Raw genomic sequence first — 17,517 nt, 5'->3', positions numbered from 1 at the left:
TTCCTTGCTTTTAGCAGGACAGGCTCTCCTTGAGTGACGGTTCTTGTGAATAGACCTGTAGTATTAGAACTATAAAGTTCAGCTATAACACATTCAGCCCTTAGTACCTTTGTTCTGGAGTCTACAGTGTTATACCTGTATTTACACAGATATAGCTAGTGATGAGCGAACGTGCTCGAATAAGGTGTTATCCGAGCATGCTTGTGTGCGAAGTGTCTTTGGTGTGCAACAAAACTATGATCAAGTCCCCCATGGCTGCATGTCTCGTGGCTGTTAGACAGATGCAACACATGCAGGGATAGCCTATCAAACAGGCAACCCCTGCATGTGCTCCAGCTGTCTAACAGCCGCGAGACATGCAGCTGCGGGGACTCGGACATATTTTTCGAGCCTGCTGAAGACCGCACATGAGTATGCCCGGATAATAACACTTTATGTGAGCACATTCGCTCAACACTAATAAAGCATATCTGTTCAGAGGATGAGGGAGGTGAGCAGCTAACTGCTGTATGGAAATCAAGTAGACTCGAGAGAGCTGACTGGGATGTTAAGAGTTAACCCCTCTTTTGAGCATTCTCAAGACAGACACTAGAGGCTGTGCTCCATGGAAATGAGCGGTCTACTAGTAAAGATAAAATCTCTCATTGCAGAAGATTTGACAGCAAGTCGGTTGAAGACTTGCTTATTTTCATGCTGTCTAACTAAAGCAGTGGAGAATACTGCTGAAAAGGCTGAACTGGATGGACAAATGTCTTTTTTCGGCCTTACTATGTTACTATGTTACCCCTTTACTTCTGGACCGCCCATGAACTTTTCGTCTTGAGTAGTCCACTTTTTGCTCTGTCCAATATATAAAAAATGTCTACAGATAAGGGAATGCAATTTAAACAGTTTTTTCAGCAGTCATTTTGTGGTCATGAAAAAATAGTATAAGGGAAATGTAGATGCATATTTCCTGTTGGATGAAACAAATATGATTATAGGTGTACTGTAAAATCCAGGTAGTAGATTTTCTGGCTTGTGATGGATATATACGGTGTGTATGTATACTCCTACATATATACACGCATACACGTGCTTCTGTATAGTTGTGGCTAAAGGTTTTGACTGTCACAAATTGGTTTTCACTTTTTGCTGCTTTAGTGTTTTTAGATCTTTGAGTCAAATGTTTATACGGTTACTGAAGTACCATTATCAGCATTTCATACGTTTCAGCTTTTATTAAACAAGTTCAAGTATGAACTTTATGCAAAGACTCAATATTTACAGGGTGGATCCTTATTTTTCAAGACTTCTGCAGTTCGCCCTGGAAAATGGATATTCTACTGAGCCAAATCATGATTGATGGCGGATCCATTCTTTTTTTTTTTTTTTTTTTTATAAAATAGGTTTTTATTAAAGTCGAATATGAACAATACAATTTATGCATTTTTCCATTATTTTACAAAATTTTTACATTTTCCAAAACCCAAACCTCCCCCTCCCCTAACAGCTCATACCCATTTATACTTTTGTTACCAGTATTGATGGTTCTTTGAGCCATTTGACTCACTTATGTCCGCTTGTTCCTTTAGCACTCTCTTCCTTTCAGAGGCCCTCATCCTCCCATTTCCCATAACTACTCATCCTAGCTCGAGCCACGGAGACCACATTTTGTCAAACGTTTCTATTTTCCCACGTCTTTTGTAGACCCCCTTTTCCAAATTAAGACCATGTTTAACATATTTCAGAAATTCACCCCTTGTAGGCGGTTCCTCCTTGATCCAGTTCCTTGCTATTACCTTCCTTGCCATATATAATAGCCTAGTTATTGCTATCTTCCAGGTGTTATCCACTCTAATTTCCTCTACATGTCCCAGTATACACACTATCGGATCTCTCGGCACTCTGCATTTATACGCCCCTTCCACACGGCTCATTACCACCAACCAGAAAGCAACCAGTCTTGGACATGTCCACATCATGTGGTATATTCCTGCATTCTCAGTCTTACATCTCGGGCGATGGCGGATCCATTCTTATCTAATCGGTTTAGGGAGGTGAGCTGCAAACTGCTATATAGAAATCATTGGACTGGAGAATCCTGTCTGGGATATTAGGAGTTAACTCCTTACATGGAATGTAGCTACCCTCTGAGCCATGCACTATAGGCTGCGCTCCATGGAAACCAGCTGTACACCATAAAAGATAAAAATCGCTCCTAGTAGGAGAATTACACCGAATTAGCAAGTCAGTTGCAAACTTATTTTAAATTTTAATCTCTAACAAGTGATGTAAGCACTTTAGAAAACTCCTTTGTGGCTTTTTGTCAATCCACTATTTGAGTGATCACTGGTTCTTAAAGGAGTGTTCTCAAGTTCTTACATTGCTTTTGTTAGAGAAAAAAAACAAGTTAGCATGAACATAAGCAAGCTTGCAGTTATCTAAGGTCATTCTGCTATGAGGGATTTTCTTTTATTGTGTACAGCTAGTTTCCATGAAGCTGGCCTCTAGTGCCTGGCCCAGTAGTTAACTTACACTCCACACGTGGAGTTAACTCTTAACATCATAGCCAGCTCTCTCCAGTCCATTGCTTTCTATATAGCAGTTAGCTGCTCTCCTTTCTCCTCTCATATTTTGGAGACATGGTTTTAAATTGCCAGCCTTTCACAACAGGTCTCCTAATCATAGCTCTTGGCTTTCCCTCTCAGAGCCATGTGCTTGTTATCTGTGTAAATACAGTGGTAAGTGTAGACAGAGAGCAAAGGACTGATATGCAAATGTTACATCAGAACTTATGCTGGGCTTTATAGTTCTACAAGTGTTATAGTTCTATTCACCAGAGTTGTCACTCAGAGGAGAGTGCACCCTGCTAGAATTGAGGCGATTGCATTACTCTGACAAGCTCAAGAGACGGCCTTTAATGAGATTGAGCCTTAGGGAGTTTCTGGACCACGAGCCCAAGATGTCGTTTTTGTTTACCGAGCCACTTGGTTATCACCAAATTGCTCCTGGATCATTTGCTCTTGAAGGATGTTTAGATCTGTTCTTTATTCATGGATATGTTCTTAGTCCAAATTGTGATCCATTTTCATTTTTCAAACCGTTAAGTGATTGCTCTCACAATTATACTTAATACTGCCACGAATTAGCGTGAGATCTAAACATCCTAATAGAGCAAATTGTTGCAGTGATCAGGAGTAATTTGGTGATGAGCATAATTGAGACCATGTCACAAGGCAAAAGTGATGACTAGTGGCTCTGTGAATTAGCATTTACATTTTGGGTCAACAGCCAGGATACTTCCCAGATCTCCATCTCGTGAAAAAGCAGGAGGACAAAGAAAAATACAGAAATTGTGATAAACTTAAAGCACTGATTAGGTCAGAATGGGTCGTCATCAGCCAGGATTTGGCCCAGAAGATAATGTACATCAGGAGAGGGGAAGAAGTCTTGAGTAGTGTTGAGCATTCCGATACTGCAAGTATCGGAATTCCGATACCGAGATCCGATACTTTTGTGGTATCGGGTATCGGTATCGGATCCATAGGGATGTGTAAAATAAAGAATTAAAATAAAAAATATTGATATATTCACCTCTCCAGCGGCCCCTGGACATCACGCTGGTAACCGGCAGGCTTCTTTGTTTAAAATGCGCGCGTTTAGGACCTGCGAATGACGTCACGGCTTCTGATTGGTCGCGTGCCGCCCATGTGACCGCCACGCGACAATCAGAAGCCGTGACGTCATTCGCAGGTCCTAAATTCCTAGAATTAGGAGTTTAGTGAATGAGAATGACGTCGCGGCTTCTGATTGGTCGCGTGCCGCTCATGTGACCGCCACGCGACTAATCAGAAGCCGCAACGTCATTCTCATTCACTAAACTCCTAATTCTAGGAATTTAGGACCTGCGAATGACGTCACGGCTTCTGATTGGTAGCGTGGCGGTCACAAAGAAGCCTGCCGGTTACCAGCGTGATGTCCAGGGGCCGCCGGAGAGGTGAATATATCAATATTTTCCCTTCCCCCATGACGGCACACCTGAGAGAGGGGATCCGCCCAGCCAGGACAGGAAACCCTACTGAAAATAAAAGGGCGGTACCTCTCCCTCGCTTCAGTTGGGTTTCCTGTCCTGACAGGGACCCTCTTACTGAACACGGCGGTTCACTTACCCAGGTCCCGTCCCGGCGTGGAAGAATCAGGCAGCGCCTGTGCGTCGGGTTCGGGAGTCTGGAAGCGCCGTCCGCAGGTCCCCCGGGTCTCTGCGTCCGAGCGGGCGTTGAGCAGCATGGTCAGAGGGCTGTGTTCCCTTCCATGGCTGCCACGCCGCCCTCCCCTCTCTGCCGGCGTCCAGGTGCGGTGGCCGCTTCCGGGTCGCTCGTCTGACGTCACGCGCAAGGCACGCTGGGAATGGGCGTGCCCGCGTGACGTCGGGGGCGGGCGCCGGATCCAAGATGGCGGCGCCCATGATGAGAACGCCGGCCGGTGAAAGGGAACTCCGGCGGCACGGCAGAGAGTGGGAGGGGGTTAATTTGGGCACCGAAGGAGGCGGGGAGTGCAGTGGTCCCCCCATAAAAGGGGGTTAGACCACAGAAGACGCGCTCATGTCCATAAACTTCACCATGGAAGTAGGACAACAGGAGCAGCAGCAGCAGCCGCCTTCGCAGCAGCAGCAGCAAATGGAGCTCTCACCAGATGCCTTGCCGAGCCACCAGCATACCAAGAGCAGCCGCTCAAGTGGTAGGAACAGCAGTCGTTCTGTCCGACAGGATTCATCGGCGTCCAGGAGGGACGCTTCACGTGCATCTGTCCAGCCTCCAAAATCGGTACCCTTGATTGTCGGTAGTGGTGAGTGATCTACGTGAATGTCACCCTTATGGTAACAGGGTCCATTTTTGTCTGTTTTGATCACTAGGGGTCCAGGAAAGCGGTTGGTAAAACAAAGAACCGAGAGTGTGCCCTTTGTAGAAACCCGCTTGCAGTTCAGTGGCAGAAGGATCTCTGTGCTGACTGCATTACTAAAACCATACAAGAAGAGACCCCTAATTTTGCCACTAGCCTAAAAGCCATAATACAGGCTGAAATAAAAGACTCCTTAAAATTGGCCCTTAGCGAACCAAGAAGGAGAAGCCGTAAGGCGTCCACAGACTCAGATGCCTCTCAGAGACAGGGGAGTCATAAAACATCCCGGTCTCTCTCTACCTCCTCGGCCTCTGTCCAGTCTTCAGATTCCTCCTCGGACAGTGATTCAGGAGGTCGTCCATGTTTCCCAACTGAGGACGTAGATAAACTGGTCAAAGCAGTTAGATCTGCAATGGGGCTTAAAGAGGAGAAGACACCTAGGTCACTAGAAGATGTCATGTTTGGTGGCCTAGAAGAAAAAAGGAAACGCACGTTTCCGGTTAATGCAAAAATAAAAGCATTAATTGACAAAGAGTGGAAAAAGTCCGAAAAAATGGGTTCCTTGCCCTCTTCATCCAAAAGGAGATATCCTTTTGAGGATAAAGACTCTGAGTCCTGGGAAAAAATCCCTAAGATTGACGGGGCAGTAGCCAAATGTTTAAAAAGATCATCCCTTCCGTTAGAGGACTCTGGTGTTCTCAAAGACCCGCTTGATAAGAAAGCAGTTACAGAAGAAGAAGTAAGCAGGCTCCTTGCATCTTCTCGCCCGACCACTTGCACCAGTGACCCCATTCCGTCACATCTCCTCCAGTCCCTTTCCCCGGCTATCACCTCTCACCTAACAAAAATATTCAACCTTTCCCTCACTTCCGGTATTTTTCCCTCCTCATTTAAGCATGCCATCATACATCCATTACTTAAAAAACCATCCCTCGATCAAAACTGTGCCGCTAATTATAGACCTGTCTCTAATCTTCCCTTCATCTCTAAACTCCTCGAACGCCTGGTCCACTCCCGTCTTACCCGCTATCTCTCAGATAACTCTCTTCTCGACCCTCTTCAATCTGGCTTCCGCTCTTTACACTCTACTGAAACTGCCCTCATTAAAGTCTCTAATGACCTACTAACAGCTAAATCTAATGGTCACTACTCCATGCTAATTCTCTTGGATCTCTCTGCAGCATTCGACACTGTGGATCATCAGCTCCTCCTCACTATGCTCCGCTCCATCGGCCTCAAGGACACCGTTCTCTCCTGGTTCTCCTCCTATCTCTCTGACCGATCCTTCACTGTATGTTTTGCTGGTTCCTCCTCCTCCCACCTTCCCCTTACTGTTGGGGTTCCTCAAGGATCAGTCCTAGGCCCCCTACTCTTCTCGTTGTATACTGCCCCTATTGGACAAACAATCAGTAGATTTGGTTTCCAGTACCATCTCTATGCTGACGACACCCAATTATACACTTCTGCTCCCGATATCACACCGACCTTTTTAGAAAACACCAGTGATTGTCTTACCGCTGTCTCTAACATCATGTCCTCCCTCTATCTGAAACTAAACCTGTCAAAAACTGAACTCCTCGTGTTCTCTCCCTCTACTAACCTACCTTTGCCTGACATTGCCATCTCCGTGTGCGGTTCCACCATTACTCCAAAGCAACATGCCCGCTGCCTTGGGGTCATCCTTGATTCTGACCTTTCATTCACCCCCTACATCCGATCACTGGCTCGCTCTTCTTACCTGCATCTCAAAAACATTTCTAGAATTCGCCCTTTTCTTAATTTCGACTCTGCAAAAACTCTGACTGTTTCACTTATTCATTCTCGTCTGGACTATTGTAACTCTCTACTAATCGGTCTCCCTCTTGCAAAACTCTCCCCGCTCCAATCTGTCCTGAATGCTGCAGCCAGGATCATATTCCTCACCAACCGTTACACCGATGCCTCTACCCTGTGCCAGTCATTACACTGGCTACCCATCCACTCCAGAATCCAGTACAAAACTACTACCCTCATCCACAAAGCACTCCATGGCTCAGCACCACCCTACATCTCCTCCCTGGTATCAGTCTACCACCCTACCCGTGCCCTCCGCTCCGCTAATGACCTCAGGTTAGCATCCTCAATAATCAGAACCTCCCACTCCCGTCTCCAAGACTTTACACGTGCTGCGCCGATTCTTTGGAATGCACTACCTAGGTTAATACGATTAATCCCCAATCCCCACAGTTTTAAGCGTGCCCTAAAAACTCATTTGTTCAGACTGGCCTACCGCCTCAATGCATTAACCTAACGATCCCTGTGTGGCCTATTTATAATAAAAAAAAAAAAATAAAAAAAAGGTTCCTCGCATCATGTTCTCATACACTTTATGCAGTATTAGCCCTCTGTGTCTGTACTGCTACATACTTAGGCAGGTAACTGGTTCATGCAGCTTTACATGAACACCTGAGCCTTACACTATAGCTGGTCCGAATAACTAAAGCAATTGTTACCATCCACCTCTCGTATCTCCCCTTTTCCCCATAGTTTGTAAGCTTGCGAGCAGGGCCCTCACTCCTCCTGGTATCTGTTTTGAACTGTATTTCTGTTATGCTGTAATGTCTATTGTCTGTACAAGTCCCCTCTATAATTTGTAAAGCGCTGCGGAATATGTTGGCGCTATATAAATAAAATTATTATTATTATTATTATTATTATAAAGCAGATAGTTTCCTGAGACACATCTGGGAAGCCTCAGCGGGGGGCCTTAAGCCGGCGATTGCGGGAACATGTACGGCCCGTGCCTTAATGGTCTGGCTACATCAGGTAGAAGATCAGCTGAAAAACAAAGTACCCAGAACTGACATCCTTGCAAATATTTCTTTGCTACAAGGAGCAGCAGCTTTTTTGGCAGACTCTTCTGCGGATTCCGCAAGACTAACAGCTAGAGCCGCGGGTTTGTCCAACGCGGGAAGAAGAGCCCTCTGGCTCAAAGGTTGCCCGGGGGATTTGCCATCTAAACACAAACTGTGTTCTATTCCATGTGACGGCCAACTTCTCTTCGGGAAAAAACTTGAAGACATCCTGGAACATGCAGGAGATAAAAAGAAAGGTTTTCCCAACATCCCTAAAGATCCTAAAAAACCTTTTTTTCGGAGGAGAAGATATAATAGAGGTCGCCCCCCAGGGGAGAGGAAAAATTGGGATTTTAGAGATAAGAGGATCGGGCTATATGTTTAAAGGCCCCTCCACATCGGCAAAAAAATCCCCCCAATGACATTACGCCAGAAGTGGGAGGAAGACTCTCCCTCTTCTTTCCGGCCTGGGTAAATATCTCCCCCAGTATCTGGGTCACGAACATCATCAGAGACGGCCTAAAAATAAAATTCGTCTGTCCTCCCAGACGAAACTTCATAATAACTCCCCGACGGAAGTCTCAGCAGGAACAATCTGCCCTAGAAACCGAGATCTTGGGACTTGTCCACAAAAAGGTTCTTCAGGAAGTCCCGGTTCAGGAGGAAGGAGATGGGTTTTACTCCCCCCTCTTCTTGATCCAAAAACCGGATGGTTCTTGGAGAACTATTATAAATCTAAGGAAGCTCAACCAATCCATAGAGAACTACACTTTCAAGATGGAGTCTATAAACACGACCATAAAACTTCTCTTCCAACACTGCTTCATGGCAGTAATAGACTTAAAGGATGCTTACTACCATATACCAATACATCAGGAATATCGGTAGCTCTCTATATTCAAAATCAGGTAAAGCATTTTCAATATACAGCTCTTCCATTCGGCCTGTCTCCAGCCCCCAGAGTTTATACCAAAGTGATGGTGGAAGTGATGTCATACCTCCGGTCCCGGGATGTAGTAATTGTCCCATATCTGGACGATTTCCTGGTAATAGGGAGGTCAGAGTCCCACTGCACTCATCAAATATCAGTGGTAACATCAACTCTAATGGAGCTGGGTTGGATAATAAACATCCCCAAATCCAGACTACTGCCAGTAAAAATACAGTCCTTCCTGGGGTTAATACTGGACTCCGAGCGTCAGCTCTGCCTCCTTCCACAAAACAAAGTGGACAAGATAATAAACCTGACCAGTACAGCAATACGTCAACCCGCAATGACTCTCAGAAAGGCGATGTCCCTTCTAGGCTCGTTAACATCGTGTATACCGGCAGTAGAATGGGCACAATTCCACCTAAGACAACTACAGTGGGAAGTTCTCTCAGCTCAAAGACTGTTAAGAGGGCATTTAGAAGGAAATCTATGTCTCTCCCTGAGCGTAAGGGATTCCCTAGCTTGGTGGACTGTAGAACACCACCTGACAAAGGGGGTCCGGTGGAAAAATCCGGTCATAGACATCATCACGACCGACGCAAGCGGTACAGGTTGGGGAGCTCATCTGAGATCTCACTCTGTACAAGGTACCTGGTCCATAAGAGAAAAAAACTATGGATCAAACGAAAAAGAGCTATGGGCAGTGGAGAAAGCCCTAAGACATTTTCTCCCTTTACTCCAGGGTCGCCATACTCGAATCCTAACAGACAATCGAGCAGTGGTGGCGTATGTCAATCATCAGGGGGGAACGAGGTCCAAAGGCCTCATGAATGCGTCAAAACTCCTCTTCCAACTGGCGGAACACCTGTTATCTCTGTCGGCACTACACATCCGGGGCATAGAAAACACTCAAGCAGACTTCCTGAGTCGCAGAGGCTTAAGACAGGGGGAATGGTCCTTAAACCCCCAGATATTTCAACAAATAGTCCAATCCTGCGGCTCACCAGAAATAGACTTGTTTGCCAATTCTCACAACAAAAAAGTCAGAAAATTCTGCTCCTTGAATCCAAGAGAACATCCCTTCGCAGTAGATGCCCTACTAATACCTTGGAAGTTTTCTCTGGCCTACGCATTCCCCCCGATAGTGATGATCCCAGCTGTGATCCGGAAGATCAGAGAGGATCAGGCGAGGATTATCCTCAAAGCTCCATTTTGGCCAAGGAGACCATGGTTCTCCCTTCTAAGACAGATGTCGGTAACAGATCCATGGATTTTGCCAGAAATTCCGGACCTACTAACCCAGGGCCCAGTAACCCACTCTCAGGTGAAGGGCTTCCATCTGGCAGCCTGGAATTTGAGAGGGCGTTACTAAGTCGCCATGGATTCTCACCAGGTTTAATCTCCACCCTGTTGAAAAGCAGAAAACCCATAACTTCTAGAATCTATGGTAGGACATGGAAAAAATTTCTTGACTTCCTGGGTGAACCATTGGGGGAGGTGGCTCCAGTGGGTCCTATCCTAGAATTTCTGCAAGCAGGATTACATCTTGGGTTAGCAACCAGCACCCTTAAAGTTCAGGTTTCAGCCTTGGGGGCCCTGTATAACTGTAATCTTGCCTCAAATAGATGGGTTTCACGATTCATAAAATCTTGCAGTAGATCTCGGCCGGTCGTTATCCCAAAAATCCCTCCTTGGGATCTAAATTTGGTCTTAGAAGCTCTAACTAAACACCCTTTCGAGCCCTTACAGGAGTTATCACCTAAGTTACTTACCCTTAAAACAGTTCTTCTAGTAGCCCTAACATCGGCACGTAGGGTAAGTGATTTGCAAGCCCTGTCAATATCCCCTCCTTATACTCAGGTTTTTGATGACCGAATCGTTCTAAGACCGGACCCGGCTTATCTCCCCAAGGTGGTTCAAAAGTTCCATAGGAGTCAAGAGATTACCTTACCATCTTTCTGTAGTAATCCCAAAAATCCAGGGGAACAAAAGTTCCACATGCTAGATGTGAGAAGATCTATGTTACAGTACATATCTATGACTAGTCAGTGGAGGAAAGACCAAACCCTATTCATAGCCTTTCAGGGTAGCAAAAGAGGGTGTGGGGTAGCTAAAAGTACTATTGCTAGATGGATTAGGGAGGCCATTAGTTTATCCTACTCTGCGGGTGGCACTCCGGTTCCTGAAGGCATCAAGGCTCACTCTACCAGAGCCATGGCTACCTCCTGGGCGGAAAAGGCTGAGGTATCAATTGATCAAATTTGCAAGGCCGCTACCTGGTCCTCACCCTCAACTTTTTTCAAGCACTACCGGCTAGCCCTTTCCTCCTCTGCTGACCTAACCTTTGGTAGAAGGGTACTCCAAGCGGTGGTCCCTCCCTAAGGTTTCATTCTACAAAAGTCTCTCAGGTGTGCCGTCATGGGGGAAGGGAAAACACCAGGGTTACTTACTGGTAACAGGTTTTTCCGGAACCCATGACGGCACCTGTATATTCCCCCCCTTTATCACCTTTTCGGTGTGCACTATTGTTTTGGGTGCTTTTTTAGTTAATATGATGTGGTGTTGGATTGCCATGTGTACTAACCAGGGGGGCCTCTCATGCTCTGAAAACCAACTGAAGCGAGGGAGAGGTACCGCCCTTTTATTTTCAGTAGGGTTTCCTGTCCTGGCTGGGCGGATCCCCTCTCTCAGGTGTGCCGTCATGGGTTCCGGAAAAACCTGTTACCAGTAAGTAACCCTGGTGTTTTTTATTTTAATTCTTTATTTTACACATTAATATGGATCCCAGGGCCTGAAGGAGAGTTTCCTCTCCTTCAGACCCTGGGAACCATCAGGATACCTTCCGGTACTTGGTGTCCCATTAACTTGTATTGGTATCAGATATCGGTATCGGCGATTTCCAATATTTTTCGGGTATCGGCCGATACTTTCAAGTATCGGACAGTATCGCTCAACACTAGTCTTGAGACCTAAACAATAAATAATGAGTGTTTAAAACTTTTGATAAATGTATAAAGTTTATGTAAAAAAACTTTTGGCTTGCTTATAATCCTGCTTCAGTAACCATAGAAACATCTGATTTAAAAGATCTAAAACACTGAAGCAACAAAATTTGTGTCCGCCTCAAAACTTTTGGCCATAACTGCTGGCACGCACACTAGATTTTTTTTTTCATGCCTAAGGAGAACGTTTTAGATGGGTAAGCATGCCGCCTCTGTCAACATAAAAATGGTTATAGTGCAGAGATCTGCTCATTGGTTGCGATTGGTATTGCAAATTTGCCCAACTTAATAAAAAAAAAAAATGCTCAGTAAGGTTTTATGGATTTTTTTCTTTTGGTCTTTTTTGGTTAGGTCATGTTTGCTATAACTTTTTTTTTTTTGTCTTTTATCCTTTAATGAAGGTGTGGCTGAATTATTTAGCACCCCACCAAATAACAAGCAAAGGAAAAGTAATCGCCTGGAAAGCTCGAAAGCGGAGTCTCCTAGCTCAGTGCTTGTGGAGGTGTCAGCGATGCAGACTCCAGAGGAATCAGGTCGGTTTCAGATTGCCATTGTTGCAGTTAGTAAAAACGTAGTGACTCAGTCTGCAGCTTCAATATAAAATTGTATACTGTAATTTAAAAGCCTGGCCCGCAGAAAAGCTTCAGTTTTTTTGGGGGGTATAGAAGTGAATCCAGCATGAAGTAGTAGTCCTCATTGCATATATCCTATCGCTTCAAACTGGATGTGTGATCACAGCCTGAATTTTTTTTCATGACCGTGTTTTTTTTTAAAAAAAAAGTATATATATCTTTGCCTGCAGGTGAAATGGTGGTTTCTCCATTAGACAGTACTAAAACCACACGGCGCAAGCAGTACAGTCGAGATGCTGTGTCCAGGTTGCTTCAAAGTCCTGCCTCCCCAGAATTGCGTAAGGAGGATGGTAGTGCCACAGTTGAGATCCCAGCAGTAACGTCGAAAAATAGGAAATCTGTGGGTCTGTCCGGCATCAAACGTATCATGAGGACACCAAAGCAAAAAGTGACTCCGATCACCGACCCTCACGCATTAAGGAAACTGCTGAGAACACCAACAGAACCTGAATCCTCTAGGGCTTATTCTCGAAGATCCACCAAACTTGACGTTCTTGGTATCGACAGGCTCATGAAAACACCCAAGGAAAAGTCAGCGCCTATCGAAGACTTCACTGGTCTTCGAAGAATCATGAAGACGCCTAAACAGAAGGCAGAGGCTGTGCAAGACTTTGCTGGTTTGAAGAGGATCACAAGAACACCTAAACATAAAGGTCAACCAGTGGAAGATCTGGTCGGAGTAAAGCAGACAATGAGCACGCCCAAGGAGAAATCGCTACCGGTGGAGGATATGGTTGGGATAAAACGTATAATGAGAACCCCCAAGGTGCGGGGTCAGCCTGTTGAGGACATGATCGGTATAAAGCGCATCATGAAAACCCCTAAAGAACGGGGACAACCAGTCGAGGATATTGCCCTCAATCACTTACTGAGTACTCCAATTGAGAGCATCCAGTCAACTGAAAGTACCCGTCCAATAGAGGAAATATTTGGGATAAAGAACTTGATAAAGACACCGCCAAAGTCTTCTGTCAGTGAAGAGGTAATAGACACTTTATATATAAACTTGGGTATTAAAAAAAACTTTTTTTTTAACTGTATGAAAAAAAAAAAAAAAATCCTTACAGGATCAAACGTCAATGTGTTTTCAAGTTCGACTAGTGGTATATTGCACATGTCGGCCTTAAACCCAAAGTATATATGGGACTGGACAGTGTTATTGGCTGCTCATATACTCCAGTGCTAAAGTCCGCACACGTGGGGTCAGTAGGGCCTTAGGGAGACATTAGATGTTTGCGCTGGGGAACTTTTCTTGGCATATATGCCAAATGTAAATCTTGAGCGGATGTGATCAGGGCCTTCTGGTTCAACATTCACTTTGTTCATGTGTTATTTATATTCCAGTTTTATGCTAATAGTTCAAACCTCTTTTATTTTAATAGGCTTTATCAAAGGATCGTGGCAGCCGATCTGCAAAGTGTGAGTATTTTGTGATATCTATAATCATGTGGGGAAAATAAAAGACCAATGTCCCCTAAGATCAGTGAGAATAAGGGAATAAAAAGTCTGAAGGCCTCCGTACACATTATCCTGTTGGCCGACGCAGACGATATATATGCAGGTGCTTCTCACAAAATTAGAATATAATCAAAAAGTGCATTTCAGTTCTTCAGTACAAAAAGTGAAACTCGTATATTGTATAGTCATTACAAACAGACTTTTGGGTTTTCATTGGCTGTAAGCCATAATCATCAACATTAACAGAAAAACACTTGACATGGATCACTCTGTTTGTAATAACTCTATATAACGAGTTTCACTTTTTGTATTGAGGAACTGAAATAACTTTTTGATATTCTAATTTTGTGAGATGCACTTGTGTGTGATGTCGATTTCTTTGCCCGATTTCAGACTGCAGATCACATGGTTTTCCTGGAGATAAGCTGCTGGCCACCGTGTCATTTGGCAACTTTCTCAGAGAACACAGGAGTGCTTGTTTGGCCGAGCGCGGAATGTTGGCTGAAGTATTCTGGCAGCAGCCATCTAATACGTATAGCCGGCTTAAAGAAATGTCCCCTATCTCCAAAATTCTGTAGGTGTAATAGCAATAATATTGGCAAATACCTCCAATTAGAAGTGTTGTATACTTCTCCTGATTAGCTAAGTTGCTTACCCCATGTGCAGGGCATTGCAGTAGCTTAAATATCCATGGTTACGACCACTCGTATAGTGAGTTAGTTGCTAGTGGTTGTAACTTTGGATACCTAAGCTACTGCAGTGCCCTGCACATGGGGTAAAGGTACCGTCACACTCAGCAACTTTCCAACGATCACGACCAGCGATACGACCTGGCCGTGATCGTTGGAAAGTCCTTGTGTGGTCGCTGGAGAGCTGTCACACAGACGGCTCTCCAGCGACCAACGATGCCGAAGTCCCCGGGTAACCAGGGTAAACATCGGGTTACTAAGCGCAGGGCCGCGCTTAGTAACCCGATGTTTACCCTGGTTATCAATTGTAAATGTAAAAAAAAACACCACATACTCACATTACAGTGCCTGTCACGTCCCTGGCGTCCACGTCCCTGCACTCCTCCTGCATCCTGTGTAAGCGCTGGCTGTAAAGCAGAGCGGTGACGTCACCGCTGTGCTCTGCTTTACGGCCGGCCGGCGCTGACGCAGGATGCAGGAGGAGTGCAGGGATGCGGACGCCGGGGGACGCAACAGACACCGGAATGTAAGTATGTAGTGTTTTTGTTTTTTTTTTACATTTGCTATGGTAACCAGGGTAAACATAGGGTTACTAAGTGAAGACATCGCTGGATCGGCGTCACACACACCGATTCAGCGATGTCAGCGGGAGATCCCGCGACGAAATAAGGTGCTGGCCTTCTAGCTCCGACCAGCGATATCACAGCAGGATCCAGATCGCTGCTGCGTGTCAAACACAACGATATCGCTATCCAGGACGCTGCAACGTCACGGATCGCTATCCTTATCGTTGTAATGTTGTTCAGTGTGAAGGTACCTTAAGCGTCTTGGCGTATCAGGAGAACTGTACCACACTTCTAATAAGTTGCTAATATTACACCTACTACATATTGGGATAGGATCTTGGAGATGGGAGTACACCTTTTTTAAAAATGTTGAACAAGCCATTATCTACTGCCTTAACCTGTGCTTCAAGTTCTGCCCAGTCTTCAGAAAGTGATGCACCTAGTCTTTGTGCATGGCTCGTTTATGCAGACAGGTTTAGGGTCTGTATTTTTAATTTGTGAAATATGAAGTGGTCGTTTTTTTGTTTTTTTTGTCTCTCTCAATTAAATTTTTTTTTTATATATATGTTCTTTAGCTGCAAAGAGGGGCAGACCTGCAAAACGCTTAAGCCTTCTGGTGGATACTCCGTCAGGTATAGAATATTCTTTTAATTCCTTGTATTTCCAATGTGCATTTGTCTGGAAAGATCTCATTGGGGGAGGTTTGTCATTGCTGTGTAATTCTAAGACTGTGTGCACACGTTGCGGATTTACTGTCGATCTGCAGTGGTTTTTTTTCCACGCAGAAACGCTGCAGATCCGCAAAGTGATTTACAGTACAATGTAAATCAATAGGGAAAAAAAATGCTGTGCTGATGGTGCAGAAAAATCCGCATGGAAACCGCAGCGGATTGAAAGAAGGAGCATGTCACTACTTTTGTGCGGCTCTGCAGCGTTTCTGCACCCTTCCATTATAGAAATCTGCAGGGGTAGAAAAAAATGCACAAAATCCGCATAAAAACGCATCAAATCTGCACCTGCGTTTTCTGCCCGGAGATGCAGATTTTGTGCAGAAAATTCTGCACCCCAATCCGCAACGTGTGCACATAGCCTAAGTGGAAACCTAGACAAGTCTGTGTCTTAAAATGTCTGATTATAGTGGTTACCTCTGTCTGACTGACTTGTGCCGTTTTCATTGTCTAGACTTAAAAGGGTATTCCCATCACTTAATAATAATAATAATAATAATAATTTTATTTATATAGCGCCAACATATTCCGCAGCGCTTTACAAATTATAGAGGGGACTTGTACAGACAATAAACATTACAGCATAACAGAAATACAGTTCAAAACAGATACCAGGAGGAGTGAGGGCCCTGCTCGCAAGCTTACAAACTATGGGGAAAAGGGGAGACACGAGAGGTGGATGGAGGTGGATCACTTCCTAAACCAATATGTAGTAGGTGTAGTAATAGCAAATTCCCCCAATTAGAAATGTAGTATAGTTCTCCTGATTCGCTATCTTGCTTACCCCATGTGCAGGGCAGTGCAGTAGCTTAGGCATCCAAGGGTTACAATCATTCGTGTAGCGATGGATGTTAGTGATTTTAACCATGGATACCTAAGCTACTGCAATGCCTGCACTTGGGCAAAGTAACATAGCGAATCAGAAGAACTATACTACATTTCTAATTGGAGGTATTTGCTAATAGTATTATTACACCCACTACGCATTTTAATAGGCGATAGGAATACTGTTTTTAAGTTTGCACCTGCTATTACTTGGCTTACTTTATGCCAGTGATTTGCACAATTTTTGGGGGCGCACAGTGTCGAATGTTAGGTCTCTATTTCTTCCAGTAAGGCCAAAGCCCTTCTCCTTGGTGAGGAGCAGAACATGTCTGCTCGGCTCAGGGAAGGCAGCAGAGATCTAGTTCAGTCTTGCCACGGCTGCAGTAGTCTTGGATGCAGGAGGAGCAGAGCTGCTTACTTTCATACTGCTTTTCTAGACTTGGTGTTTCTTTAATGGTGAGATGTCATAAATACATGTGAGAAAATGATTTCTCACAGCCTGATTACTTACATGACCAGACTGTTTGTCTTTTGGATTTACTAATGTTTGTCCTGGAATTTGAGCTCTTAAGCCTTTTTCATCTGGTGGTCTGACAGAAGACCTCACCATTGTAATCTGTATTATGATAGGACTAGGATTGGAAATTTCTATAACCAGAAATAAAAATTGCTTTCAATTTGTAACCACAGGTCAGGCTGCCCATGACACCGTCCATGTACAGATTATGCAAGAGTGTTTTATACCTATCAGCCGAGAAGTTGTAAAATCTTACCCATCGAGAGGCAGACCCTCCACGAGTCGAGTCGTTTCCTCCTCAGGTGAGTCTGTTCTGACACATTCACTTACAAATTAAAAGAAAAACGAAAACATTGCCTTCACTGCAGTTGCACATTTGTAATATGTTATAGAAGCGATTTCTAACCCCCCCCCCACCAGTATTGACTGTTCGATCGTGGACGATCGTTTCAGT

General features: G+C 44.7%; 1 protein-coding gene across 1 annotated transcript in view; it reads left to right on the top strand.

The window, feature by feature from the left end:
- The window catches only part of MKI67 (marker of proliferation Ki-67), a 47,472-nt gene that overhangs the window by 20,026 nt on the left and 9,929 nt on the right, over nucleotides 1–17,517 (top strand). Inside the window, exons 12-16 of the mRNA XM_069753945.1 lie at nucleotides 12,050–12,181; nucleotides 12,451–13,262; nucleotides 13,663–13,699; nucleotides 15,569–15,625; nucleotides 17,237–17,365. Coding sequence (XP_069610046.1) covers nucleotides 12,050–12,181; nucleotides 12,451–13,262; nucleotides 13,663–13,699; nucleotides 15,569–15,625; nucleotides 17,237–17,365 — 1,167 coding nt within the window. The remainder of the gene's footprint in view (nucleotides 1–12,049; nucleotides 12,182–12,450; nucleotides 13,263–13,662; nucleotides 13,700–15,568; nucleotides 15,626–17,236; nucleotides 17,366–17,517) is intronic.

This window comes from Ranitomeya imitator, chromosome 2, assembly GCF_032444005.1.
Source record: "Ranitomeya imitator isolate aRanImi1 chromosome 2, aRanImi1.pri, whole genome shotgun sequence".
In the NCBI taxonomy this organism is placed as follows: domain Eukaryota; kingdom Metazoa; phylum Chordata; class Amphibia; order Anura; family Dendrobatidae; genus Ranitomeya; species Ranitomeya imitator.
This window is presented reverse-complemented; position numbering and strand designations above follow the sequence as displayed.